Source organism: Moschus berezovskii, chromosome 5, assembly GCF_049115385.1.
Source record: "Moschus berezovskii isolate FMDL1 chromosome 5, NW_MosBer_1.0, whole genome shotgun sequence".
Taxonomy (NCBI): Eukaryota; Metazoa; Chordata; class Mammalia; order Artiodactyla; family Moschidae; genus Moschus; species Moschus berezovskii.
In genome coordinates, this window is record NC_142464.1 from 126,628,352 (window position 1) to 126,656,257 (window position 27,906).

Sequence of the window (27,906 nt, forward strand, 5' to 3'; positions counted from 1 at the left end):
GGAAGACCCCCGAGTGAGCAGACAGTACCTCCTGGCACTCAACCCCGCCAGCGGGACCCACACAGGCCGAGCCTTACTCAGATCTGAGTGAGGGGGACGGGAAGGGTTGGGGGGAGGATGCACCGCGTGATGGCCTCTCATTAGCCCACCTTTCTGGGAAGGATTTCTTGAGCCTGAAGCCCACCCCAGGGGGCCCGCTCTGTTGTCGCCGAATAGGTCCTTGCTGGATGCAGATCACCGGCTGAGGGAGTCCAGGCCTGACCCGCACGGAGTGCGGGCAGCTCGGGCCCTCAAGGGGCGCAGGAAGCCCTGAGTCTGGCCTCTGATGGCGCGTCCTGTGGAGGGTCCCCGGCCTGGTTCCAGCAGCCCGTGGAGGGTGAGGAGGCCTCTGGGGTGGGGGACGGCAGAGTGATGGGTGGGGTCACTCACAGAGCAGGGACCCCTGGTGCCTCTCGGGGAGCTCACCCTGTAAGGGTCACGCAGCAAGGGAGTGACCACTGGACAGAGTGGGGCCCAGAGTAGGGCATGGGCCCCTCAACCGATGTCACTTTCCTTTTGGCCGTAGAGACCCTGATGGGAGGCTCGGGTGAGCGGACCCCAGGGCGGGAGTGATGGGGGCTCCCGCCAGGCAGAGGCCTGGGGACGCCCTGGGGTCTGGGGCGGCGGGGCAGAGTGCAGGCCCAGGAGCTGTGCTCTGAGCCCAGATCCTGGGCCAGCCCCTCAGGGAGGCGGGCCCTCGGGGTTCCCGGGGTGACCGAAGGCCCACCTTTCCCTGGAGCATGAGGAGCAGCCCCTGCAGGTGGGGCAGGGCGCAGATCAGGCACTGCCTGTCCCAGCACCCCAGGTGGGGGCGGGGCCAAGGAGCAAGCAGGCGGCCCCAGGCCTGGCCAGCATCTCCAGCTCCCCCCGGAGCCCACGTGGCTGGACGGGACCCTGGGGTGGGAGCTCTTGGGGTCTGCCATGCCGAGCGAGGTGCTCTGGCCCAGCTCCAAGCAGCACCAGCGATGATCCCATCCGGTTGGCTTCTGCTTGTCACATGTTATTACCTTTCAAAGTAACGACGAAATCCAGCAGGAAAATGGCCACACGGCTGATGCTGGTGCGGAGACTGAATTATTCATCGTGTTGAATTATTCAGTTTGCATTTGAAGTTTCTGGTGAACCAGTGTGTCCTCTTGGCCAGACCCCTCGCCAGGACCGAAGAAGGACTTCAAGTGATCCTGGCCCCTCCCGGAACAGAGGGGACCAGCAGGGGCCAGGCCTCCCCAGGGGCGTGACGGGCGCCAGAAAAGGGCTTCCAGGAGGTGGGCTGGGGGCGCTGGAGCCGGGGGCCACCTTTGTCCCTGCCATCTGGAATGACCCCATGAGGGCTGCGGGGGGCATCTCAAGCCAGCACTGTGTGGTCTTGGCCTTCAGCGCAGCCCTACTGTGGGTCAGGGGTTCCGAGCCTTCAGGGTTTAAGGAGCCCACATAAGCCTGAACTCAGGGCTTTGCCCTGTCCTGATGGCAGGCCCCAAAGCTGACGCCGTGGGGGAGCCCTCTCCCCTCCCTGCTCCCTGCACCTGGCCTGGCCTACCCTTCGCCCATCTCCCCGCTCTGACTGTGGCCATCAGCCCCTGACGCACCGGCGCCCCGGGCTCAGCCCATCTCGCTGTCGTGGACGTTTCCACCCCACTCCTGACTCTCGGGCCGGCTGCAGGCTTGGGGACTGGTCACCGGCGCCCAGGTCCTCTTCTGGGCACTCATGGGGCCAAGAGTGCCCACCTGGGGTGTGGCCCCAAAGCCAGGCAGAGGCCACGAGCTGCGTTACCTCCTGGTCACGGGCCATTGCCCCCTTCCTGCCCCAGAGCTCACCCCCGCCCTCCAGGCCTCCTCGGGTGCGGGGCACCTTGAGCTGGGACTGTCACCAACCTTGTGTATTCCCCATGGAAGGGTCTGAGTCCCCATCACCCAGCCCAGGGCAAATGTGAGAGCCAAGCAGGCAGCTGTGAGTGTGTGTTGGGTCTAAGAGGGATAAAAACAGAGAGGGAGGTGATGACCTCACGTGTGACCTCTGAGTGGTGACTCCCGAAGGGGGGACGGAGAAAGAGGCTGAGGGACGGAGGGTCAGGTGGCGAGGTCAGTGCAGGGCCTGTGTCCTCTGTCCCCGACATGGGCCAGGCCTGGGTCACGGGGTCGGTGGGGTCACAGGTCTGTGGGCCGGGCATGGGTCCCGACGCCACACCAGCCTGGCTGCCCCTAGGTCAACCGGGTGTCTCCGTGGCTTATAAGCTCAAGGTGCTGCTGTGGACTGTGGGTCATCCCTGGGTCCATGGCGGCAGGGCTGGAGGGCAGAGGCTCCAGCAGGGGAAGGGGCTTCTCTGTGCTGGATGCACGTCTCCCTCCTGTGCCCACACACCAGGGCCAGGCTGCACAGACCCTGAGGGCCAAGGCTGGGCCCGCAACACCTGAAAACCGGTGACCACCCCCTCCCCAGAGCACCTGTCCCAGACCTGCTGAGGGTGAAGGGTGGGGAGAGCGGTGAAACGGACGAGGACATCTCACGTTCCCAGTGGTCAGCCAGCGTGGGCAAGCACAAGGGGCTCCCTGCAGGTCCAGTGCGAGCCCTGTGTGTCCCCAGGCTCACTCTTCCGAGCAGCCCCACTGCACCCACCTTGCCCAGATCCGGGTGACAAGAGATACCAGTAGGAAGAGTGCACAGTTTTGGGCCGGCTCCTACAGCCCTGGCATCAAAGGAGGCTACAGCTTCGTGTGTCCTGGGGTGTGGGCCTCCCCCAGGGCCACCAGGGTGCTCGTTGGGCAAAATAGCTGCAGAGTGGGGGTGACCCTGCCCGCTCCCAGAAAGCGGTGCTGGCCTTCTCCACCCTGTCCCCATCCTCACCCCTGCCTGCTGGGGGCCCCTGTCCTGCCACTGATGCCCACACTCAGGCCTGGAGGTGGTCAGCAACGGGTGGACGCTGGGAGTCCAGGCACCAAGCAGATGGAGGGAAATAGGCAGGGCCTCCCGAGTTCAGGCTTACTGTCCGGGGGGCGGAGGGAGGAGGGCGTGGCAGGGTGGGGGTCTCCAGGATCACCCCAGGCCCAGCGAGCCCTGATGACTCAGCTAGGGGCAGGGGGTGAAAGTTAATGCACCAGTCATCAGGGGTGTCCGCCACCGACCAGCGGAGACCTGGCCCCTGCAGAGCCGCAGGACGCCACCTGATCCCCGAGCAGAGGAGGCCCGGCGCTGACCTTGCAGCGACCCCGCTCTCCCCGCAGGCTGGCTTCCGCTGCAGAGGCGAGCCCGGAGGCCCGGAGCGAGGGCGCGGCGGAGCGGCCGTTCCGCAGTGACCTTCGCTCGTCCCTGCTCGGCGTGGGGCCGCCGGCCGAGGGCGCGGGGGTCGCTCCGCCTCTGTGCTGCCAAAGGGAAACGGGGCGGCTCTTTCTTTGCGACCCTGTTACGCAAACAGGTCCGAGTCGGTCTGCGGGCTGCCCTCCGCCAACGGTTGGATGGGTTTTCTGGGGTCTGGGGGCTCCCTTCTCCCGCCCAGCGGCGGGGGTCGAAACCGGCACAGCGCTCAGGGGCACTCGGCCCGGTGGGGACCGCGGTCACCCGCCGCGCTGCGAAGCGCTTTCCGCGCCCCCGTGGAGAGTGGGAAGCCGGGCGGGGCCGCGACCCCCAACCTCCCCCGACCGCCGCCGCGAGCCGCGAGCCCGGACGAGAAAAGGCCGTGCCCACCGGGCTGCGGACCGACCCGCCCGCGCGCCAGGCGCTCCGCACGGGCGGAAGCGGATGAGAGCGCGGGTCCCTGGCTCGCGCTGGGTGGGGGGCCCACGCAGACGGGATCGGACGGAGGCTGCTGGGGGCAGCGTCTGCGGCTCTGCCCCAAGGGAGGGCCGGGGTGGTGCGCCCGGCTGAGAACTCGCTCCCCGGACGCGCCCCACCCCGGTCCGGCCCAGGGGCAGGGTCTGGGGGGGCGAGGCACGCTCCCCCCCCGCCCCGGGCGCCCCCGGCCTCCGCGGCCCCGCCCTCCTCGTCACGCCGGGACGCGGGCGCGGGCGGGGAGCGCCTGCCTGTGACGCGCCCTCCTCGCCGTGCCCTTCAGCGGTCGCCGCAGTTCCCGGGGCGCCACATGGACCCGGCCGGCCCGAGCGCGCTCTGCCGCTGACCGCCCGCCCGCCCGCCCGCGCCCCGGCCGCGGCCCAGGAAGGTAACCGGCCCCCGGCCCGGCCCCGAGGCCCGCTCCGCGGCCCGGGCTGAGCGCGCTCTCGCTCCCCGGCCCCCTCCCCGGCCCCCTGGGCGCGCGCTCGCCCGCGAAGCCCCCTCCCCGGCCCCGCCGGGCGCTGTCCGCCGGCGCGGTGCTGAAGCGGCCCCGCGGTCCCGGCCCGCGCCCTCTCTCTTGCTGCTTCTCCGAGTCTCCTGCGTCTCGCGTCCCCGCTTCCCCTGCTTCGTCCTCTCTCTCTTTTTTTCTCTCTCCTGGCGCGCTCCCGCCTGAGGGCCGCTAGGCAGAGCGGGGCAACTAGCCCGCCCGCAAAGCCGAGGGGTGCGGCGGCGGGAGCCTTGGGGGAGCTCCAGCAGCGCCCTGGCCGCGCTGTGGCCTTGAGACCCCCTCCCTAGGGAGCCAGGGGAGAAGTTTGGAAGAAGATCTGCTTTGCGGCAAAGGTGGCCCTGCAGGCCAGTGCCTTGCGGGCAGTCGGGGGCACTCCTCCGCCCACCTCCCCCCCCCCCCCAGCTTCCCCGGCATTCCTTCCCCAACCCAGACTAACACAGGTCTCCTTCATCTGGGAAGAAAACAATTTAAAGCCATAAGACAGTGGATCTCCAGGGACCTGGGTTTCCCTGCCAGGAGAGACTTCACAGTAGGTGGGGGGGTCACTTTAGTTACTGATTTTACAAGAAGCCCGTCCCCACTAGACCTGCAGCTGACCTGCACCTGGAGAGGCCCACCCGTGCGTGCAGGGGCACAGTGGCCACCCCCATTTCATTTGTTTCCTGAAGGCTGGATTCCCTGCACCCCCGCTCCCGAGTCTCTGGGCGGGTGGCAGTGACTGCCAGCCTCTCCCCTGGTGGAACCTGGTCTCTGAAGTTTCATCAGACCCAAGGCGCTCCCCCCAGGTGCCACCCGCACTAACCTTTCCTGTCCTTAAATAGATCCCTGCCCCTGTGGCCCAGGGCTCCAGCAAGTACTCACTGAGCCAGTCACCTCCAAACGCCCCTGGGGCTGCCCTCGCTTCACACAGGCCACCTCCTTCGAGCTGCACCCTCCCCTTCCCTGCAGCAGCAGCCAAAAGCCGCCTTCACAGATGCCAGGAGCTCAATGAGACCACGTTGCAGGGACCCTCCCAGGCCCTCCCAGACCCTCCCCTGCTGAGGTCTGGCCCCCAGGTGTGCAGGGACCGTGGATGATGCTATCTCAGACCCCAGACCCCCATCTCAGGGAAGTTGATCGGGAGTGAGGAACACATCCTCCCAGCCCCGTCGGGTGACCTGTGACCACGTCCACCCCCAGGCAGAGGACTCCTGGCCACACTCGCATGTGAGCTTCGACCCTCGAGGAGCTGCTGAGGACGCAGAGCCATCGCCATGGAGTTCGTGATGAAACAGGCCCTGGGAGGTAGGGCGAGGGGACCCCCTGCACCCCTGCAGTTGCTGTCACACAGGGTCACCCTCAGACCACCGCACAGCTGCAGGCTCCTCTGGACCAAAGGCAGCACCCCCGAGTCACCGTGGTCGGCTTTGGGGTGGGGAAGGGTGTACGCCACATGCTGTGGTCAGGTGGAGCCCACCCAAGGGGCACTGGGGAAGTCTCACTGGTCAGATCTGGGGGCCCCAAAGGGACTTTGCCTCCGGCGAGCAGGGGTGCAAGAGGCCACAGGCTGGCCACGGCAGCCAGAGAAGGGGTAAAGGGCAGAGCTGGACCTGGGGCATTCAGCAAGGGCTTCAAGGTGTTACCAGGGAAGGGCCAGGAGCACCCACAGGGGGCCAGGGCCAGCTAGGCACAAGGGTCAGGACTGGCTGGGCACAGGGGGCCAGGGCTGGCTGGGCACAGGGGATCAGGGTCGGCTGGACACAGGGGTTCAGGGCTGGCTGGACACAGGGGTTCAGGGCTGGCTGGACACAGGAATCAGGAGCGGCTGGGCACAGGGGGCCAGGGCCAGCTAGGCACAGGGGTCAGGACTGGCTGGGCACAGGGGGCCAGGGCTGGCTGGGCACAGGGGTCAGGACCGGCTGGGCACAGGGGTCAGGACCGGCTGGGCACAGGGGGTCATTGCCGGCTGGGCACAGGGGGCCAGGGCCGGCTGGACACAGGGGGCCAGGGCCGGCTGGGCACAGGGGGTCATTGCTGGCTGGGCACAGGGGGTCAGGGCCAGCTGGACACAGGGGGCCAGGGCCGGCTGGACACAGAGGGTCATTGCCAGCTGGGCACCGGGCCAGGGCCGGCTAGGCACAGGGGTCAGGACTGGCTGGGCACAAGGATAAGGGAAAAGGCCCCGAATAGCTCGTGTGCGCCCACAGCCGCAGTGCACTCTCATGCGTGTGTTGGGGGAGGGAGCCCCCGCTGACTGTTTTGAAAGGAGCATGTGCCTCGGCTCAGAGCTGTCACCACAGCCAAGAGAGGCTGGTGGCGCCACACAGAGAGCTGAGCCCCTGGCTCAGGAGGTGGGCAGGGCAGTGGACTTCGGTCCACACTGACACGGGTGCGTCCTGACAGAGCGGTCTGGTCAGCCCGGCCCCTGGGGCCAGCCCTGTGTCCCCGGCCCCCCCGGTGAGTGCCAGCCGTGGGAGCCCTGGTGACAGGCACCACCCAAGTCTGTGGTCCGAGGTGTCTTCCTGTGCGTCAGCCTCACCTCGGGCCACATGTGGCCTCCGTGGGCCCCACCCTGACCCGATGCCTTTCGCAGCCGGGTGTGGGTCACGTGCTGCAGGGCAAGGCCACCTCTTGGCAGGGGTGACAGGCCACTTTTCACCAGAGGCGGGGTGCCACGGGGCTTGGCGCTTGGAGCTAGGGGCAGGATCGGGGCCCCACGGTGGGCCGCATCTCCCCTGGACTCAAGTTAAGAGGAAAGCTGTCTTGGTGTGGCCCGGGGCCACATTTCCAGGCTCTGCAGTCAGGCATGGGCTGCAGGTTGAGTCTAATTATAACGATTACGTCACGGGACGTGATCCGGGCACAGGCGGCTCCCGGCTCCCCCCAGCCAGCCCCTGGCTGCTGCAGATAATTAATTAGGCGGCTAATTCAGGCCCTGAGGTGGGCTTGGAAGGAAACCGAAATATTTGATTGGCTGTCTCCGTGGCTGAAATTAGCTGGGTAATTGCCAGCCTGGATTGTCTTTGTTCCGTGGCCGCCCCAAGTTCCTTCTGCCGCGGTGACAGGGCGGGCTCACTCCTGACGAGGGGCCGGGAGCTGGGGGCGCCCCAGCCTGGCGTTACCCCACCCCCAGCCCATTTGTGCCCCAGGGCTGCTTGGGGAGAGACCCTGTCTTCCCTCCCCGGCGGGCGGCGTTCTGTTCTCTCAGGGTGAATGTGGGTGAGAGGCAGGCAGACGGCAAACACAAAGGAAGTGCCCCGGTGAGGTGGAGCCATGGGGAAGCAGGGCTGGGGCAGACTGTGAGGCCCCGAGGGCAGGTGCTGGAGGGCAAGCAGGGACAGAGCAAGGGGGTCAGAGCTCAGAGCAGAAGATGGGTGGCTGAGACGGAGCCTGGGAGACCCGAGGAGCCGGGGTCTTGCAAGAAGTGCAAGTGCAGGCCAGGCAGACAGGGAGACGGACAGGCAGGCAGAGAGGCAGAGAGGCCCAAAGACACAGGGATAATTAAGAAACAGGTTGAGAAACGGAGCCGGGGCCCAGAGCAGAGACTGTGCACACACGCACCCTCAGAGAAGGACTCGCAGCCTGGCAGGAGCCCTCCGCAGGCCTTGCTCGCAGCGCTGGGGACAGGACTCCGAGCGGCCTCATTGAGCCGGGCCAGCTGCCTGGCCGTGCTCAGGCAAGGTCTTTGTTAGGCAGAGGTTTCCGGGTAGCCGCCTGGCAGGGCCAGCAGCGGGAGCACTGAGTCCAACATCAGACGGACGGGCAGACAGATGGGGCCCCCCAGCGCCTGGACACACAACTGCATCTGCCCAGCCTTGTCCACTCTGGGGCTCTTGGTAGGAACCAGCCTGGGACCTGCTGAGCTGCAGACAGGTGCACGCCTTCCACACTTATGCCCCCACCTGCCCTGCCCACCTGTCCTGTCCCCACCCTCCTGCCCCCACCTGTCCTGCCCACCTGTCCTGTCCTGGCCCCACCAGCCTGCCCCCACCAGCCTGCCCCCACCTGCCCTGCCCACCTGTCCTGTCCCCACCCTCCTGCCCCCACCTGTCCTGCCCACCTGTCCTGTCCTGGCCCCACCAGCCTGCCCCCACCAGCCTGCCCCCACCTGTCCTGCCCACCTGTCCTGGCCCCACCTGCCCGGCCCTGCCCTCCCGCCCGCGAGCACTGTGTTTGGGGAGAACTGACATGTCTGAGCTGCACGGGCCTCTCACTGACTCACTCGTCCGGTCTCAACCCTACTGGCAGCCTCTGCCCCGTCCATCCTGCTCGCCTGAACATTCTGGGCACCTCCGTGAGGTAGGGCAGGGCCCACTCAGGGAGGGCCAGTTCACGCTCGGCAAGCCCTGAAACCCCAGGCAAACCCAGGCCGTCCCATGACTCTGTGGATGCCTGCCCACCTTGTGCCCACCCTATGCCCGTCCCGTGGCTCTGTGGATGCCCGCCCATGCCCGGCATGGCCCCTGGCTCTGAGCCGTGGTCCCACGGCCTTGCTGAGGGTGCTCCTCCACCGGCCTGCCTGGTGGACTCCAAGCAACCACAGGTCATCTGGGAGCTGGGCGCGGGCCTGGGAGACCCTGCTGCAGGGGAGGGGGCACAGGGGTGTCCACGAGGAGCTGTCATGTTGAGTGGGGACGGGACTGCCCCGGGCAGGCGGGTGGCAAGGGGAAGCCGCTGGGCTGCAGGGGGAGGGCGGAGGCCACCTGCAGGCCCTCCCACCCCACCGGTCCCAGCAGGGCCCGTGGCCCCAAACCGCAGCTCCATGCAGCTTCCGGGTTCCGGGTGTTTCTCTGATGGCAGGAGGGCAGCCGTGGGCCACGGAGGAAGGGGGCTCTGGGAACTCCCTGAGATGGCAGGGTCTGCCCAATCACTCCCGGGCCCTAGAGTGGACCCTGGAGGCCCCAACTCAGGCCCCACCCCGTCTCCCTGCAGCCTGCGTGGAACCCAGTGGGCCGGGAGTCTCTGCTCTCAGGGCCAGGATGCTCTGTGGGCTGACGGAGCACCAGGGGCCCTTCCGACTCAGAAAACATGGCCCCCGGCACTCGATTCTGCTGGTGTCGCTCTGAGGCTGGGGACCGGGGTTGCAGGGGGCACGTGGGACCAGCTGGGGACCATGCTCTTGGGGCCCAGTAGTCGAGGAAGGTGCGAGCTGTTGGCAAACTCCGGGAGGCCTTGACAGGCATTGGGCCCTCCCTCGATCCCTCAAGACGCTTCCAGATTTACGTGAGCCAACGCTCCTTCCCCGAGAGAAGCAAACACTGACGCAACGGCTGCTGCAAGGCAAGGAGGAGTGCTGGCTGAGGGGCTGAAGCAAACGTCGTGTGGCGGCTGGGAGCCCGTCTGCGTCTGCCCAGGTCGGAGACTCGGGGTCCTCAAGGGTGTAACTTGAAGAAGCTGCTCTCCCCCAGGGCCAGGCAGTGGTGGACGCCTAGGAGCCCCATATACATGTCAGAGGAGAGGCGGGCGCCGTTGGGTTAGCGTGCCCGCTACAGGCGCTCTTTGGGCTGCGCCGGGAGCACACAGCTATTTTGCCCCAAGTGACCCTGTCCTGTCCTTCTGCTCAGTGTGGCATGTTCTATGTCTGGAACGTGTTCGGTCTCCAGAGCAGTGTGGGGTAGGGGAGGGTTTCACGGACGAGGGGATGTGTGAAGGGGGCTCCAAGGATGAGCGGACAGCCTGGGACGCTGCAGGTGCAAAGGCTGGCACAGGCTCGGAAGGCAGCCCAGAGCCCAAGCCTGAGGGGTCTTCCTCCCCGAGATCAGGCCTGCCCTGGCCACGTCCTGGGGCTTGGCTGATGTGGATGGTGTCCTGTGGCGAGTTGGCCCTGGGCCCGTCCTACAGGCAGGGAGTCTGGGCTGAGAGGCCATCCTCTCTTGAGGGGCAAGAGAGCAGGGGGCCTGTGCCCCGTGCGTGGAAGGGATGAGGGAATGGACAGCCGCTGTCCTGAGGCCTACACATCTGTGTGTGTGTGGGCTACAGGGGCACCGCGTCACCGAGACCTCCGCAGAGGGAAGGACCCCGGGGAGAGAACCCCTGGGCAGAGCCTGCACCCGGGGCCACCATGCCTTGAGGGTGTGGACTGGGCACTGCTAGCCGGGGCACCTCACGGGTCTTGGGCCTGGGCCCCAGATGTGTAGGGGCCACAGGTTCCAGGTCCAAGAGAAGGGGGCAGCCCATCTCGGGGCTCACAGGAGGCAGAGCCCCCTCTGTGGGCCAGGCACCCTGGGCAGGGAGCCCCTCAGCCAGCACTCCTCCTTGCCTTGCAGCAGCCGGACCCCATGCCACCCTGCTCCCGGCTCCACACCAAGGATGAGGCTAAGCATCCCTCTTCTGTCCAGACCCAGGGCCTGAGGACAGGGCTGCTCCCTCGGGCTCCCCTGCCGCCTCCATCTGTTTGGGGGTTCACTCTATCAGGGGCCTCCCACATGCCAGGGGCTGCTCTGTTGGGACACTGGCCAGGCGAGGCCAGGTTCTCTGGCCTCTGGGACGATGAGCATCACAGGCTGAGCTGGACGGCAGGGGACGGAACAGATTGGGGTGGGGGAACTCTAGAATTCTGCATTGGGGAAAATACTTTTGACTCAAATTACAGAGAACCAGACAGCGTGGCTTGAATCAGAATTTGTTTTCCTCATGTGATGCGGTGTCAGCAAGTGGCTCAACTGCTCCACAGCCGTCGGGGGCCTGGCTCTGGCTCTCACTGTGCCCTGTCCTCCTAGTGGAGCGGTCAGCACGCTTCTCACAGTCACAAAGTGGCTGCTGCTGCTCCAGCGTCCCATGCACAGTAAGGGGAGGAAGAAGGAGGCAGCCTTGCCTTGTTTGCTTGGCAAGGATGTCTGTGAAATCTCGTGGAGGTTTCCACTGTGTGTCATAAGCAAGAAGGTCTGGGAAGGTGAGGGCCAAGGAAGCCCATCACCCTCCAAACAAGGCAGCTCACACCAGCCCATCACCAGACTGGGAAACCTTGATTTCCAGGAGCAGGGCCCCCAGACCACAAGCTCCCAGAGCGCGGAGGTGCCTCCTTCCCTTGAGAACTGGGTTCCTCCTCTGCAGGCAGGCAACAAATACTAGATGATAAAATACCAGTTTTCATCAGAGTGGGCTCCCAGATGCCATGTTGGATGGAAGAAGCGCTAGCTCAGCTCGCGGGGCTCAGCAGAGACAGCCCTCATCTCTTAGAGGCTTAAAGGACACTTAAGAGAAGCTGTCTTTCCTCCCGAAGCCCCTCCTGTTGGTGAAGCCGACACTCAGTCAGAGATGCTTTAGCCCCAGTGCAATGCACTTCAGCCATCAGGTCGTTTATTTTTTGTCTCATTGGTTGGCGAGCGGTTCTGGTTGGGATTAAGGCGCTTGTGTGAGCAGCTCCACGTGACGGGCTCTTGTAACCTGTGCTGACAACCAGCCTGTGGGACTGGGTGTGCCTCTGCGTGTTTTCACCTCTCACGGAACAGGGGCCCCAAGTCAGTGTCAGGTCTTGGTAAAGCCCACTGTGGGCACGTCTGAGCCCTTGGCCTCCTGAATCCAAGCCGGGGTCAGTAGAGGTCGGGGAGGCGGCCCCTGGCAGCTCCAAGCAGCCCCTGTGGGGCTCTGGGCCCACGTGGGGGGAAGCCGGTCCTCTGAGACGCCTGCCGCTGGCTGCTACGAGTCCCAGTCCCGTCTGGGGGCAGGTGGGGCCTCTCCAGCCCCTCCTCCGGGGCCATCTGTGCTCGCACTCTGCACAGCCCCGTTTTCCAGCACTGCCTCACTTTCCTCCTGTTCTGATGTGGGGGTGGGGTGGCGGCTCCTCTCAGCCCTGCAGAGGTCAGGCGGGACCTCCAGTTGCTCTCAGGGGCAGAGCCTAGGGGTGCTGGGGAAGCTCCCATCTCAGCCCTAGGTCCCGTTGGTCCCGTGGACTAGCCCATGAGCTGCGGTGTCTTGGGGCCAGTGGAAGGCTGAGAGTGCTGGGCTGAGTGTTGGAATCTGGGTGCCAGTGCAGACTGAGCTCAGGCGGCTGGTGACAAAGCCTGGGAGCGTCTGCTGGTGTGATGGCCGCCCCTAGCATCCCCGGGGACGCTGGGGCCGTGTCCCAGGGGAAACGCCAGGCCTGCGTGCTGAGCTCTGCTTCCTGAGCTGGGAGCAGGGCAGGCACCCTGGCCACTGCAGCCTCAGGCCTCTGCCTGTCCTCTGGCCCCCGCCACCCAGGATGGGCGGGAAGACCGTGGTCGAGGGGCCTCTGGGGAGAGGAGGTGCCGGGGCTACAGCAGGAGAGGCAGGGAGAACGGGGACCCCCAACACGGGTGAAAGGCTCTGTCCTCAGGCCCTCGAGGGTCCCTGGGCCGCAGGACCCCACCGCACGTCACACCCTTCAGAAGGCAGCCTCTGCAGTGGGGCGCCCCCCGCCCGGCCCTGGAGTGGACACAGTGGGTGACCCCGCCCCCAGCAGCAGCAGCTCATCAGCCCCAGGTCCCTCCCGCTGTGTCCAGCTGTGCGGAGGGTTGGAAGGAGCCTCTGCTCCGCCTCAGGACGGGAGGTGTGGGGCCGGCTGGGCTGGGCAAGCCCCTGCCCTGGGTCCTGGGCCACCTCTCCCGCAGCAGACAGGCCGTGGCGAACGCGGGCGGGGGCCTGGGACCGCGCTGTCTGTGCCCGGCTGGGTTCTGCTCCTGGACGGCCTTATCTCACCTCTGTCTCAGGGCATCCTCTCCTGAAACCAAGGCCAGACGCTCTGCCTGGAGCCTGGCACCGCAGGCAGGGACAGTGGTGGCCCGCGGCCCCTCCCTGATGGGTGTGGAGCGCCTGCCCAGTCCCCCCGGCCAGCTGGCAAGGGAGGCAAGGCCACGGAAGCAGGGGAGCGCTGAGCTCTGCAGAAGATGAAGACAGGGCAGGCCAGACCCGACTCAGCTGGTTAAGACTGAGCACGGGGACCTCCCAAGCGACCCTCCATGCAGCCAGCCCCCAGCCAGGCTCTCAGCCAGCTTCAGAAGAGGCCCCAGGCCCGGGGCAGAGCACGGCTCTCAGCAGGGTGACAGGGCCCAGGCTTTGAGTCTTCCTTCCCGAGGGTGTGGGCACCCCAGCTGGGCCGTGGCCTCAGGCAGGGTGGTCTCTGCCTGCAGGAGAACACGGACGAGGACAGGGTGGGCAGCCGCCTCTCCCGCCTCCAGGTCATCCCGGCGGGGCAGCGGGCATGTGGGATGCTGGGCCCAAGGCAGAGGACAGCAGACAGTGGCCTGAGCAGGTGTGGCCGCTTCCTCGGCCTAGGGTGTTGAAGAGAGGCTGGCGCGGGCCCGCATGCAGGGCTAGAGGCCAAGCACCTCCCCTGGGCAGCGGGGTGGGCGTCTGTCGGGGCTTCACTGTGTGTCTTCTTTGTAAGAATGTTTGCTGTTTACCGTGTCTCGTTGCAGCTAACATCTGGTCTAACCTGTGCTGTCCTCACTCTGACCTATTGACACGCTTTCTTGCTACGTCACTCATTTAATCTTAGCGCATGGATTAGCTTTTCTTTTTAAAAAACCTTCTGCAGTGTTTTGGAGCCTCTGTGCCTTTGGAAACACCATTCAGGTTCTAGTTGTTGCCATCAGGAGCAAAGCCGTGTGTCTCCAGGTCTGGCCAAGCAAGTTCTGTCTGGCCCCCACCCACACACACCTTCGGATCTGTGGTTTTGCTCTGGAGGATGGGTATTACAGTCGATGTTTTCTTAAAATATAAAAATATTTTATCTTTGCCTTAAATTTGATAAGAGGTATTTGTCCATATTTATTTTCTAACATGAAAGTGGACTTTTTTTCCTAGCTTGAAAATTATAAATGTTCATTGCAGGGAGCTGAAATAATGCAGAAAAGCATAGAGAAGTGATATGGAGATTACAACGCCGCATCGCTTTCAAACTCATCCGTTAGAATCGCTCGTCACTCCCCTGAAATAATAGCACTTGAAGGTATTTTTTCAAGGAGAAATAAATTCCTTCGGTCCAGTTCTAATTTTAAAAGACTGCACAGCTCTTCATGCTGTCAGTTTATAGAACTAGTTTCGGGATCGGCTGGCTATTCCAAAGATGGGGGAGAAGAGTGAGCCTTCCCTGGCAACTGTGGTTTAAAGCAGCTTTGGCCAGAAAACACCAGGAGAGGGTCGTTTCTTGACATCAGCCCTTTGAGCGGTGCAGTTTCCATCTGCTGTGGAGACAGTTTGAGGTGAAACTCGTCCTGTGGATGATGTACAGACTTGACTCCAGTTTCAGGAACAGTTTGTACATAGTTGCCCTCTGTCCTCTGGGCAGAAGCGGGGCTGCACCTGTAACTTGAATTCTGACCCAAGGGGCCCCCTGGAGCTGAAAGCACCTGCGGGCGTGTTGGCTTCCTGGGCCGGGTGGGGACCCTCAGTTGGGACAGACCTCCTGCCCCTCCCGACATGCCCCTCGGTGCACTGCATCCCGCGGAGCGCCCGGCACGCCCTTTCCTCCAGAGCCCGTGGTCCGCCGAGCACCCGCCTCGCTTTCTGTCTGTCTGGCGCTCTGAGCTCTGTCTTGAACTCTTCCCACGCTCCAGCGGCAGCCCCTCCCCAGCGTCGCCTGTGCTCAGGCCCAGTCGTGCCTGACTCTTCGTGCGCGACCCCACAGACGGTAGCCTGCCAGGCTCCTCTGTCTGTGGGATTGTCCAGGCAAGAATACTGGAGTTGGTTGCCATTTCCAACTCCAGGGGACCTTCCCTACTGAGGGGCTGAACGGACGTCTCCTGTGTCTTCTCCACTGGCAGGCAGCTCTTTACCCTGAGCCGCCGCTCATGTGTTAAAGGTCCCAGATGACTGGCGTCCGTGTTCCTCTGGAGCCACTGACCCAGGACACCAGCCCCTCCTGCCCCATTGGCACCGTGTCCTGTGCCCAGGCCTCTCCCCGTCCCCTCCTGCTGGGCCCTGGGGAACCTCCCGACAGCGGGCACCCAGGCAAGCTGGTCTCTATTCTGCCTTCGTGCACCACTGCCAGGTGGGCTGGGTATAAAGTTGTGGATTTTAAAGAATTTCCTCCTTGGGTTCTGAAGCTTTATGTCCGTTTCAGATTCCAAAGCTGCTATTGATCTGACACTGCCCTCACTCCCAGTTGCTTTTCCATGACCCTGTGCTTTTCTGTCTGGAGGCTCTGACGGTTTCCCTTTGACCTGGCATTTTGAACTTTCTCGCTCTCGGGGCCTTGATTTGGGTCACCTCTGACCCACCTCCTCTGTGGGAGCCCTGGGCAGGGCTCCGCCTCGCTGACCCCTCACCACCCCCACCCGTGCTTCTGTTCCGTTGCCCCCAGTTTGATGTCTCAGTTGCTTGCTCTCTCTGCTCCCATTCTGTTTGTCCTTGTGCAATCACAGCTTTGCATTTTGCTCCCATTTTAGTGGGGGTGTGGAAGTGGTGTTGACAAGCATGGGTGTTCGATCCAGCCTGTTCAACCATAACTCGGTACCATCAGTTGTTAGGACGACCAGCTTTAGGACACCCGGGATTAGACCACCTGGATGGGATGTGGAACACAGGGTAGCTGGAGTGAGTGCCGTGTGCTGGGAAGACCAGTGCAGGCAGACCTCAGAAGCAGTGTGGGGTCAGTTCCAGGCCACTACAGTGCAGGCAATGTCGCAATAAAGTGTGTCGTGTGCATGTTCTGGGCTCCCAGTGCGCACAGAAGGTATGTTCACACTACGATATAGTCTATTAAGGATGCAGCAGTGTTTTGTCTGAAAAAGACAGTGTTTGTATCTGGGTTAAAAACTGTACGGTAGAAAACCATCGCCACCTTCACTGACTCAGTGTTTTTGCTGGTGGAGGGGCTGAGGCGTGAGAATCACCAGACGTGGCGGGAGATGGGAAGGGGGTAAAGGCTGCTGACGACACGGCGCTGACGGGCTGCTCAGCACAGGGTCGCCACAGGCTTTCAGTTTGAGAGTCACAGGGCCGCGAGGCCGGCAGCGTGACGACAAGCAGCGCCGCGGGGTCCGGCATGAGCGCCGCGGGTGTGGGGACCCCTGATGCTGTGATGGCTGGCACCCTAAGTCCCCGACGTTCGAACCTCCAGGTGGCAAGCCTTCAGAGATGCAGCCTGCCCGCCGCGTCCTGCTGCTGACGGCCCTTCCGCGGGGCCATCCCACCCCTGCCCTCCTCCGTCAGCGCCCTGCTCGCCTGCCGTGTGTCGGCTGCTGTCCTGTACACCGTCCTCTGCAAGGCGCTGCGCTGTGAGGTTCCCGTGTTTCCTGTACTATATGTGTTTGCTTTATGCGTTTGTGTGAATAGTGTTATAAACCTGTTACTATACGGTACTACTGGAGAAGGAAATGGCAGCCCACCCCAGTGTTCCGAGCCTGGGGGGCTACAGTCCATGGGTCGCAAAGTGTCGGACACGACTGAGCGACTAAACAATACAGTACCGCATACCAGTTGTGTTAGCTGGGTGCCTAGGCTGACTTTGTAGACGCATGAACGTGCCCTTGAAACAGAACTCATTCGTGTGTAGGGGCGTGTATGAATTCACCACCACTGACTTAACCAGTGCCATCTCACAGCCGGGCTCTCCGCTCTTATAAACGATGTTGCCGGGCGCCCCTGCACTGTAGGTTAGGGACGTAATCCTGTCATCCAATGTCATGTACTCACTGAGTGGTTCCCACGAGCTGGACACAGACAGATGGTCTCCGTCTGATGACGTGTACGTTCTAGTGTCAGAAACAGAACGGAATCCAGTAAACAGACGAAACGTGGGGCCGTGAGAGGTGCCACGCGGAGGGAAACCGCGTGGGGCTCTGTCCAGGCTGCTGGAGTGCTGCTGAGGCGGCAGTGTGGAGGCTGCAGGGCGGGCCTTCAGGGAGCCACGGAATCCTCTGGTCATGAAGGCAGCACAAAGGGTGTGCGGGGCTGGTCTGCCAAGTCTCCAAACTGCCCTCTCTGCAGACCCGGCGAGCGTGCACCCGAGCCGGGCACTCTTCCCGGCGTGGGTGGTTCCAGGGCTAAAGCTGATCTCACTTTTAATGACATTTTGGAGTCACAGTGTGACTTAAATGTTTGTTCACTCAGCCGCACCGTTCAGGAGCCCGTGCTTGCCGCCGTTTGGGACTTCCTCACTTTAGGTGTGTTTTCTGCTCCTCACCACCGCCTCTGCCTCTCGTTGCTCCTCTCTGCCCCCGTCTCTCCCGCCAGGCTGCGGCGCGGCTCCCTCCTCCTGGTTGCTGCTCTCCAGGTCTTCGCCGGCCCGGGGACTTCTCACGGATGCCGCCCGTCGCGAGTCCCGTCACCCTGGTGCTGCTGCACGCCTCTGCTTCCCTAATACACTCATTCTGCTCAGTCTGTGGCCATGCTATTTAGATACAGCTTTTCTCTTTCCTGTCTTGTCTGAACTTTGTTTGCTGGGATCAGAGCAAGGTTTAGTCTGAGGATAATTTCCCCACAACCAGAGCCGAGGTCGTCCACTTCTTACCCTGATGGAGGTCCCGTGATTGGTAGTTATTTCTGCTCTTGCTCTTGGGGACATTCTCATAAAAGGTGCAGATGTTGGATTTGGTAGAAAATCAAGACCCAACTTTTTCATGCCTGTAAGAAATGCACCTGAAATATAAAGACACAAATAAGGGAACATTAAAAAGGAGGAACGAGAAAAGTCATGTTAATATTAATCCAAAGAAGCCTGAGAGGCCACATTAATGTCAGACAGAGTAGATTTCAGAGCAAAGATTATGACCAAGGGGAAAATGTTTCTTTCCCAGTGAGAAGGAACCAGTTAATCAAGAGGACATAACAGTCCTGACCATTTCTACTCATAATAAGTTTCAAGACATGTGAGCAAAAACAGGTGGAGCTTAAAAGAGAAACAGACAACCCACAGATTCTGGTGGTAACCTCAGAGGGACCTACAGACGGGAGCAAACTGCAACCGACACGGCCAGCTGACTCTGCAGACACTCAGGGCGGTTCTCACTGTCAGGCTGTCCACCGGAGCAGACCGTCTTCTCGGCCACAGAAGCAGCCCCAGTAAACGTGAGAGCCAGTCCACAGTGACTGGAGTGAGTTCTCCGTCCGCAGTGGGATGAAACAAGAAACACATAACAGAAAGAGATCTGAAAACCTACCCAATCTTTGGAGACTGAACAGCACACGCTAAACAGCCCATGAGGCCGAGAAGGGGTCAGTGAGGAAATCAGAAAGCTCTGTGAACTGAATGCAAACGGAAAAAAAGATAAAAATTGTGGAATTCAGTAAAGTTGTGTTTAGAGGGAAACATGTCACCAAACACCTCAGCAGAAATGAAGAAAGGTTTCAAATGATTAACTTCAACTTCTGCCAGCTGAAACTGAGGGAAAGGCATGAAACCCAGAGTGAGCAGAAGTGAAGTCGCTCAGTCGTGTCTGACTCTTTGCAACCCCATGGACTGTAGCCTACCACACTCCTCCATCCATGAGATTCTCTAGGCAAGAACACTGGAGTGGGTGGCCGTTTCCTTCTCCAGAGGACGTTTCCAACCCAGGGATCGAACCTGGGTCTCCCGCATTGTAGGCAGAAGCTTTACTGTCTGAGCCACCAGGGAAGTCATAATCACCTCCACTGCAAGCAGAAGAAAGGAAATAATAAAGATCAGAATGGGAATTACTGAAATGAGCGGTGGGGATGAAAAAAGTTAGCTGAGAACATTAATAAAATCAGATTTGTATCCAGGATATATAAAGAACAGTTACCATTTAATAATGAGGTGATCAACAGCCCAATTAAGAAATGGGCAAGGTTTTCCTGGTGGCTCAGTTGGTAAGAATCTGCCTGCCAGTGCAGGGGACATGGGTGTGACCCCTGGTTCACAAAGGTCCACGTGCGGCAGAGCAGCAGAGTCCCAGCCCAACAACTCATGAGCCTGTGCCCTGGAGCACGTGCTCAGCAAGAGTGCACACCGCAACGGGAGCATACCCCGAGCTTGTCACGGCTCCAGAAGAGCCTGCACGTGCTCAGCAAGAGTGCACGCCGCAACGGGAGCACGCCCCGAGCTTGTCACGGCTCCAGAAGAGCCTGCACAGCAACAAAGACCCAGCACAGCCATAACTGTATGTAAATAAATTCAATTATTTAAAAATAAAGAGATGCGCCAAAACCCAAGGCGGTGGCTCCAGGAGGGCCCTGAGCTCCAGGGGGGCCAGCCAGGCCAGCACGGGGACCATCTCAGCCATCGAGAGTGTGGCTGGCCTGGGGCAGGAAGGAATGAGAAGGCACTCCACCCTCTGGGGTCCTGCCGTCCGAAGCCGGCACCCAGCGTAGTCAAGAGAAGGGCATCAGACAAATCCTAACTGACAGATACACAGACTTCCTGAAAGGCGCTCCTCAAAGCTGAGCAGGTCATCGAGAAATGGTCAGAGCCCCGTCGTGGGTCACAGCCTCGTCCTGGTGAAGGGGCTTGCATAACTCAGGGAAGCCATCAGCTGTGCCATCAGGGCCACCCAAGACAGATGATCGTAGTGAAGAGCTCTGACAAAACGTGGTCCGCTGGAGGAGGATGGCAGACCACTTGTGTTCTTGCCTGGAGAACCCCATGAACAGTATGAAAAGGCAAGAAGATATGATATTGGAAGACAACCCCCCCGAGGTCAGAAAGTGTCCAATAAGTTACTGGGAAGAGCAGAGGGAAATTACTAACAGAAAAGAGTGGAGCGGCCAAAGCAGAAACGACACTGGATGTGGATGTGTCTGCTGGTGAAAGTAGTAAAGTTCAGTGCTGTCAAGAGCAATATTGCATCAGTTCAGTTCAGTTCAGTCGCTCAGTCACGTCCGACTCTTTGTGACCCATGGACTGTAGCACGCCAGGCTTCCCCGTCCATCACCAACTCCAGAGCTTGCTCAAAGTCATGTCCACTGAGTCGGTGATGCCATCCAACCATCTCATCCTCTGTCGTCCCCTTCTCCTCCTGCCTTCAGTCTTTTCCAGCATCAGGGTCTTTTCTAATGAGTCAACTCTTCGCACCAAGTGGCCAAAATATTGGAGCTTCAGCTTCAGCATCCATCCTTCCAATGAATATTCAGGACTGATCTCCTTCAGGATGGACTGCTTGGATCTCCTTGCAGTCCAAGGGACTCTCAAGTCTCCTCCAATACCACAGTTCATAAGTATCAATTCTTCAGTGCTCAGCTTTCTTTATAGTACAACTCTCACATCCATACATGACTAACAGAAAAACCATAGCTTTGACCAGATGGACTTTTGTTGGCAAAGTACTGTCTCTGCTTTTTAATGTGCTGTCTAGATTGGTCATAGTTTTTCTTCCAAGGAGTAAGTGTCTTTTAATTTCATGGCTGCAGTCACCATCTGCAGGGATTTTGGAGCCCAATAAAATAAAGTCTCTCACTGTGTCCTTTGTTTCCCCATCTATTTGCCATGAAGTGATGGGACCGGATGCCATGATCTTAGTTTTCTGAATGTTGAGTTTCAAGCCAACCTTTTCACTCTCCTCTTTCACTTTCATCAAGAGGCTCTTTGGTTCTTCTTCGCTTTCTGCCATAAGGGTGGTGTCATCTGCGTATCTGAGGTTATTGGTATTTCTCCCGGCAATCTCGATTCCAGTTTGTGCATCATCCAGCCCGGCATTTTCCATGATGTACTGTGCATATAAGTTAAACAAGCAGGGAGACAATATACAACCTTGATGTACTTTCCCAATTTGAACCCGTCTGTGGTTCCACGTCCACTTGTAACTGTTGCTTCTTGACCTGCACACAGATTTCTCAGAAGGCAGGTCAGGTGGTCTGGTATTCCCAACTCTTGAAGAATTTTCCACATTTTGTTTTGATCTACACAGTCAAAGGCTTTGGCATAATCAATAAAGCAGAAATGTTTTTCTGGAACTCTCTTGCTTTTTCTATGGTCCAAAGGATGCTGGCAATTTGATCTCTGGTTCCTCTGCCTTTTTAAAATCCAGCTTGAACATCTGGAAGTTCACGGTTCATGTACTGTTGAAGCCTGGCTTGGAGAATTTTGAGCATTACTTTGCTAGTGTGTGAGATGAGTGCAATTGTGTGGTAGTTTGAACATTCTTTGGCATTGCTTTTCTTTGGGATTGAAATGAAAACTGACCTTTTCATTGCTGAGTTTTCCAAATTTGCTGGCATATTGGGTGTAGCACTTTCACAGCATCATCTTTCAGGATTTGAAATAGCTCAACTGAATTCCATCACCTCCACTAGCTTTGTTCATAGTAATTCTTCCTAAGGCTGAGTTGACCTCACATTCCACGATGTCTGGCTCTAGGTGAGTGATCACACCATCGTGATTATCTGGGTCATGAAGATCTTTTTTGTACAGTTCTCCTGTGTATTCTTGCCACCTCTTCTTAATATCCTCTGCTTCTGTTCGGTCCACACCATTTCTGTCCTTTATCGAGCCCATCTTTGCATGAAATGTTCCCTTGGTATCTCTAATTTTCCTGAAGAGATCTCTAGTCTTTCCCATTCTATTGTTTTCCTCTTTTTCTTTGCACTGATTCCTGAGGAAGGCTTTCTTCTCTCTCCTTGCTATTCTATGGAATTCTGCATTCAGATGGATATATCCTTCCTTTCTCCTTTGCCTTTAGCGTCTCTTCTTTTCTCAGCTATTTTTAAGGCCTCCTCAGACAGCCATTTTGTTTTTTTGCATTTGTTTTTCTTGGGGGTGGTCTTGATCCCTGCCTCCCATACAACGTCACAAACCTCCATCCATAGTTTTTCAGGCACTCTGTCTATCAGATCTAATCTCTTGAATGTATTTGTCACTTCCACTGTATAATCGTAAGGGATTTGATTTAGGTCGTACCTGAATGGTCTTTTTGCCTTTTCATACTGCCCATGGGGTTCTCAAGGCAAGAATGCCGACACGGTTTGCCATTCCCTTCTCCAGTGGACCACATTTTATCAGAACTCTCCACCAGGACCCGTCTGTCTTGGGGGGCCCTACACAGCACGGCCCATAGTTTCACTGAGTCAGACAAGGCCGTGGTCCATGAGGTCAGACTGGTCAGTTTTCTGTGACTGTGGTTTTCATCCTGCCCTCTGATGGGTGAGGATAAGAGGCTTACGGAAGCTTCCTGATGGGAGAGACTGAGGGGGACCTGGGTCTTGCTCTGATGGGCGGGGCCGCGCTCAGTGAATCCTTAGTCCAGTTTCTGTTGATGTGCTGATGAGGGGCTGTGTTCCCTCCCTGTTGTTTGACCTGAGGCCAGACTGCGGTGGAGGTGATGAAGGTAACGGCGCCTTCAAAGGCCCCGTGCGCTGCTGCACTCAGTGCCCTGGCCCTGCAGCAGGCCGCCGCCAGCCCACGCCTCTGCCAGAGACTCCTGGACACTCCCGGGCAAGTCTGGGTGAGTCTCCTGTGGGGCCACTGCTTTCTCCTGGGTCCTGGTGCACAGGCTCTGTGGTGCCCTCCAAGAGTCTGTGTCCCCGTCCTGTGTGAGTTCTGGCGGCTTTATGGTGGAGTTGATGGTGACCTCCTCCAAGAGGGCTTACGCCACTCCCAGGTCTGCCGCACCCAGAGCCCCTGCCCCTGCGCAGGCCACTGCTGACCTGCACCTCCGCAGGAGACACCCACACACAGCTGTGTTCAGTCTCTGTGGGTCTCTGGGCCCTGGTGTGCAGGTTTGTTTGACCCCTCTGGGCATCTCTGGTTGGTGTGGAGTTTGATTCTTAACGTGATTTCACCCCTCCTACCATCTTGCTGGGGTTTCTCCTTTGCCCTTGGATTTGGAGTTTCTTTTTGGTGGGATCCAGCATTTTCCTGTCGACAGTGTTCAGCAGCGAGTTGTAATTTTTGAGTTCTCACGGGAGAAGATGAGCGCACACCCTTCTACACCTTTTCTCCACATAAGAACTGGAATGCTGTGTCCATGTGTGTGTCTGCATGTTCAGTCGCTCAGTCATGTCCAGCTCTTTGCGACCCCATGGACTGTAGCCAGCCAGGCTCGCCTCCTCTGTCCATGGGATTCTCCAGGCAAGAATACTGGAGTGGGTAGCCATTCCCTTCTCCAGGGGATCTTCCTGACCCAAGGACCGAACCTGCAACTCCTTCTTTGCAGGTGGATTCTTTACCATATGAGCCAACAGGAAAGCCATGTTAGGTCCATGAATCAAGATAAATTGGACGTGGTCAGGCAGGAGATGGCAAGAGCGAACACTGACATTTTAGAAATCAGTGAACTAAAATGGATGGGAATAGGCAAATTTAATTCAGATGACCATTATATTAATACCTACTCCTGTGGGCAAGAATCCCTCAGAAGAAATGGAGTAGCCCTCATAGTCAAGAGTCTGAAATGCAGTACTTGGGTGCAGCCTCAAAAATGACAGAATGATCTCAGTTTGTTTCCAAGGCAAGCCATTCAACACCACAGTAATCCAAGGCTACGCCCCAACCATCGATGCTGACGTAGCTGAAGTTGAACAGTTCTATGAGGACCTGCGTGTCTCCCCGATGGACAGAGGACCCTGGCAGGCTGTAGTCCATGGGGTCTCAGAGTGTGACGTGACTGAAGTGACTTAACATGCATGCATGCATGAAGAACTACAACACCTTCTAAATTAACACTGAAAAAAAGATGTGTTTTTCATCATATGGGGTTGGAATGCAAAAGTAGGAAGTCAAGAGACGCCTGAGTAATAGGCAAGCTTGACCTGGGAGTATAAAATGAATCAGGGCAAAGGCTAAAAGAGCTTTGTCAAGAGAACATGCTGGTCATAGCAAATACTATTTTCTCACAACCCAAGAGATGACTCTGCACATGGACATTACGAGACATTCAGTACCGAAATCAGAATGATGTTCTTCGTAGCCAAAGATGGAGAAGTTTATACAGTCAGCAAAAACAAGCCCTGGAGCTGACTGTGGCTCAGATCATGAACTCATTGCAAAATTCAGGTTTAAATTGAAAAAAATAGGGGAAACCACTAGGCCATTCATGTATGACCTAAATCAATCTCCGTATGATTATGCAGTGAAGGTGAAAAATAGATCCAGGGGATTAGACCTGATGCCTGAAGAACTATGGACAGAAATGTGTGTGACACTGTACAGGAGACAGTGGCCGAACCATCGCAAGAGAAAGAATGAAAGCAGGCAAAGTGGCGTCTGAGGAGGCCTTACAAACAGCTGAGAAAAGAAGAGAGACGAGAGGCAAAGGAGGAAAGGAAAGATGCTCTCATCTGAATACAGAACCCCAGGGGACAGCGAGAAGGGGTAAGAAGGCCTTCTTGAAGCAACAGTGCAGAGAAATAAGGGAATAGAATAGAAAGGGAAAGACTGGCGAGCTCTTCAAGAAAACTGAGCACATCAAGGGTGGGCACAGTGAAGGACAGAGACAGCACGGACCTGATGGAAGCAGAAGAGATTAAGAAGCGGTGGTAAGAACCATACAAGAAAGGTCTTAATCACAGGATAACCATGATGGTGTGGTCACTCGCTGAGAGCCAGACATCCTTGAGTATGAAGTCAAGAGGGCCTTCGGAAACATTACTACAAAGCTAGTGGAGGTGATGAAATTCCAGCTATTTCAAATCCTAAAAGATGATGCTGTGAAAGAGCTGCACTCAATATGCCAGCAAATTTGGAACACTCAGCAGTGGCCACAGGACTGGAAAAGGTCAGTTTTCATTCTAATCCCAAAGAAATGCAATGCCAAAGAACGCTCAAACTACCACACAATTGTGCTTATTTCACATTGCTAGCAAAGTAATTCTCAGAATCCTTCAAGTTAGGCTTCAGCAGTATGTGAACTGAGAACTTGCAGATGTTCGGGCTGGATTGAGAAAAAGCAGAGGAACCAGACATCAAATTGCCAACATTCATTGGATCATGGAGAAAGCAAAGGAATTCCCGAAAAACACCTGCTTCTGCTTCATTGACTGTGCTAAAGCCTTTGACTGTGTGGATCGCAACAAACTGGAAAATTCTTAAAGAGATGAAATATCAGACCACCTTACCTGTCTCTTGAGAAACCTGCATGCACGTCAAGCAGCACAGTTAGAACAATGGACTGGTTCAAAATTGGGAAGGGAGTACGTCAAGGCTATATGTTGTCACCTTGCTTATTTAACTTCTATGCAGAGGACGTCATACGAATTGCCAGGCTGGAGGAATCACAAGCTGGAGTCAAGATTGCTGGGAGAAATATCAACAACCTCAGATACGCAGATACACCACCCTTATGGTAGAAAGCGAAGAGGAACTAAAGAGCCTCTTGATGAGGATTAAAGAGGAGAGAGAAAAGCTGTCTTAAAATGAAACATTCAGAGAACTAAGATCATGGCATCTGGTCCCATCCGGTCCCATCCAGTCCCAGCCGGTCCCATCCGGTCCCATCCGGTCCCATCCAGTCCCACGGCAGATAGAAGGGGAGGCAACGGAGACAGGGAGAGACTTTGTTTTCTCGGCTCCAAAATCACTGCAGATGGTGACGCAGCCGTGAGATTAAAGGACGCTCATTCCTCTTGAAGAAAAGCTATGACACACAGTGCATTAAAAAGCAGACACGTCACTTTGCCCACAAAGGTCCGTGTACTCAAGGCTATGGTTTTTCCTGTGGTCATGTATGGGTATGAGAGTTGGACCGTGAAGAAAGCTGATCGCCGAAGAACTGATGCTTTTGAACTGTGGTGCTGCAGAAGACGTGAGAGTCCCTTGGACTGCAAGGAGATCCAACCAGTCCATTCTAGAGGAGATCAATCCTGGGTGTTCATTGGAAGGACTGATGTTGAAGCCGAAGCTTCAATACTTTGGCCACCTGATGGGAAGAACTGACTCATTAGAAAAGACCCTGATGCTGGGAAAGGTTGAAGGCGGGAGAAGGGGACGACAGGGGATGACATGGTTGGATGGCATCACTGATGCAACGGACATGAGTTTGCGCACACTCTGGGAGACACTGGAGGACAGGGGAGCCTGGCACGCTGTAGTGCACAGGGTCCCAGAGTCGGACACGACTTAGCAACTGAACACAGCCTAGAGGAGCCTAAGGAGACATGATGGCTATTGTATGCGGTCCCTGGACGAGGTCCTGGCCCAGAAAGTGGGCCTCACGTGGACATCTCAGAAATCAGTTAAGAATGTTTATTGATTGTGGCAGGTGGGCCAGTTGAACGTCACGTGTGAACAGTAAAGGCAGCCATTGTCTCCTGCTGTGGGGGGCATATGGGGACTCTGTGCTGCCTTCATAATTTTTCTGTAAGTCTGAGTTTGTTCCAAAATGGAAAGTTTATTTTTGAAGGTATGCAAGTGGTTTCAATAGGGATTCCACCAAATAAGGTACTAGCGCATGAGAAGGTGCTCATGTCTGTGGTCAGGAGGGAAACGCAGTGGCCGCGTCATGGCCCCCAGGATGGTTGGACCCACAGGGACAGGTGGGAGCCATGAAGGTGGGCACGCAGAGAAGTGGGAGCCCTCGGACACATTGGTGGGCGTGTAACATGATACAACTGCTTTGGGAAACAGTTTGCAGTTCCTGAAAAGCAGAACTCCATTAGCCATACAATTCAGTGTCCACTCCTGGGTGTCCATGCACGAGACATGAGCGTGCAGGCGCCCACAGAGACTTGTTCTTGTGTCTTTAGCCACAAAGACCAAATGGAGGTAACCCCGTGTCTGTCACCTGGTGGTGGACATGCCTCAGTGCTCATCCTCTCAGCCCCGAAGGGCGAGGAAGGGCAGACGGCCAGCAAAGCATCCCTTTGGTGCCCCGCCCTCCCCACGATCACCACCTGTCCTGCGGCTGCCTCTCTGTGGGACACGTGGAGACGGGCAGGCAGAGAAAGGAGTCAGTTGTCTGGTCGTCTGTGGGTGGTTTGGTGAGAGGACTTACATGGGGCCACCAGGAACCTGAGGGGGTGGACGTGTGTTGCATCCTGACTGTGTGATGGGTTAATGGATGTGTTTGTCAGATTTCGTGGTTGAGAATGCCCACTGCACTTCCATTAAGCTGTTACAAAATGGGCTGTGTTACCGAGGATGGCTGCCATTGGGATGGTACTCATGTGGACCGAGGCGCCTGAGCTCCTGATGGGGCTATGGGCAGGCCTGGGGTGCTGGCAGTGACGGGCACAATGGCAGCTTCAGTCCCTTGTCCTCACGGCTGCAGGGAGGAGGCCCTTCAGCCCAGGCGGGTTGGTGCCAGGACCCCAGGTCTGGGGTGGGGGGGCCTGGGAAGAGCCCGAGATCCCTGCTGCTCTGTTAGCGCAGGGGGTCCGGACAGCATCCACACATACCTACAGTGATCAGACCACCTTTTATTCCCCAAGATGAACCCTTCCTGCAGAATTCTGTGAGAAGTGCCAAACTTGCCTCCTGTCTCTTAGCTGTTCGCGTGGGAGCCCGGCCCCACTCGGCCGACTTTTTTTGGCGTCATTCTTGTGCTGATTTCACAAAAATAACTGGGAGGATTTCCCTCTTTTTTTTTTTTTCCCTTCCAAGAACAGTCCAAATATCGGAATGATCTGCTTCTTGACTGAAAGAATCCATCTGTGAATTCTTAGACATGGTTCTCAGATTTTGACATTTCTTGAAAAGACTACTTCGTTCAGGTTTTGTCGTGTGCAGGCAGAGGGTAAAGGTATCATTTGACGGCTCTAGTGTCCTCCCATCTGCAGCCTTTCTGCCAGGGCCACACCCGCGTCTGAAGCTCCTCGTCCTCAGGCC

The 27,906-nt window shown here is 58.3% G+C and overlaps 1 protein-coding gene across 1 annotated transcript in view; it reads left to right on the forward strand.

The window, feature by feature from the left end:
* The first annotated feature begins 4,067 nt into the window (after positions 1 to 4,067).
* Positions 4,068 to 27,906, forward strand: part of CPLX1 (complexin 1) — a 39,791-nt gene continuing 15,952 nt past the window's right edge. Inside the window, exons 1-2 of the mRNA XM_055435235.2 lie at positions 4,068 to 4,190; positions 5,490 to 5,594. Coding sequence (XP_055291210.1) covers positions 5,564 to 5,594 — 31 coding nt within the window. The 5' untranslated portion in view covers positions 4,068 to 4,190; positions 5,490 to 5,563. The remainder of the gene's footprint in view (positions 4,191 to 5,489; positions 5,595 to 27,906) is intronic.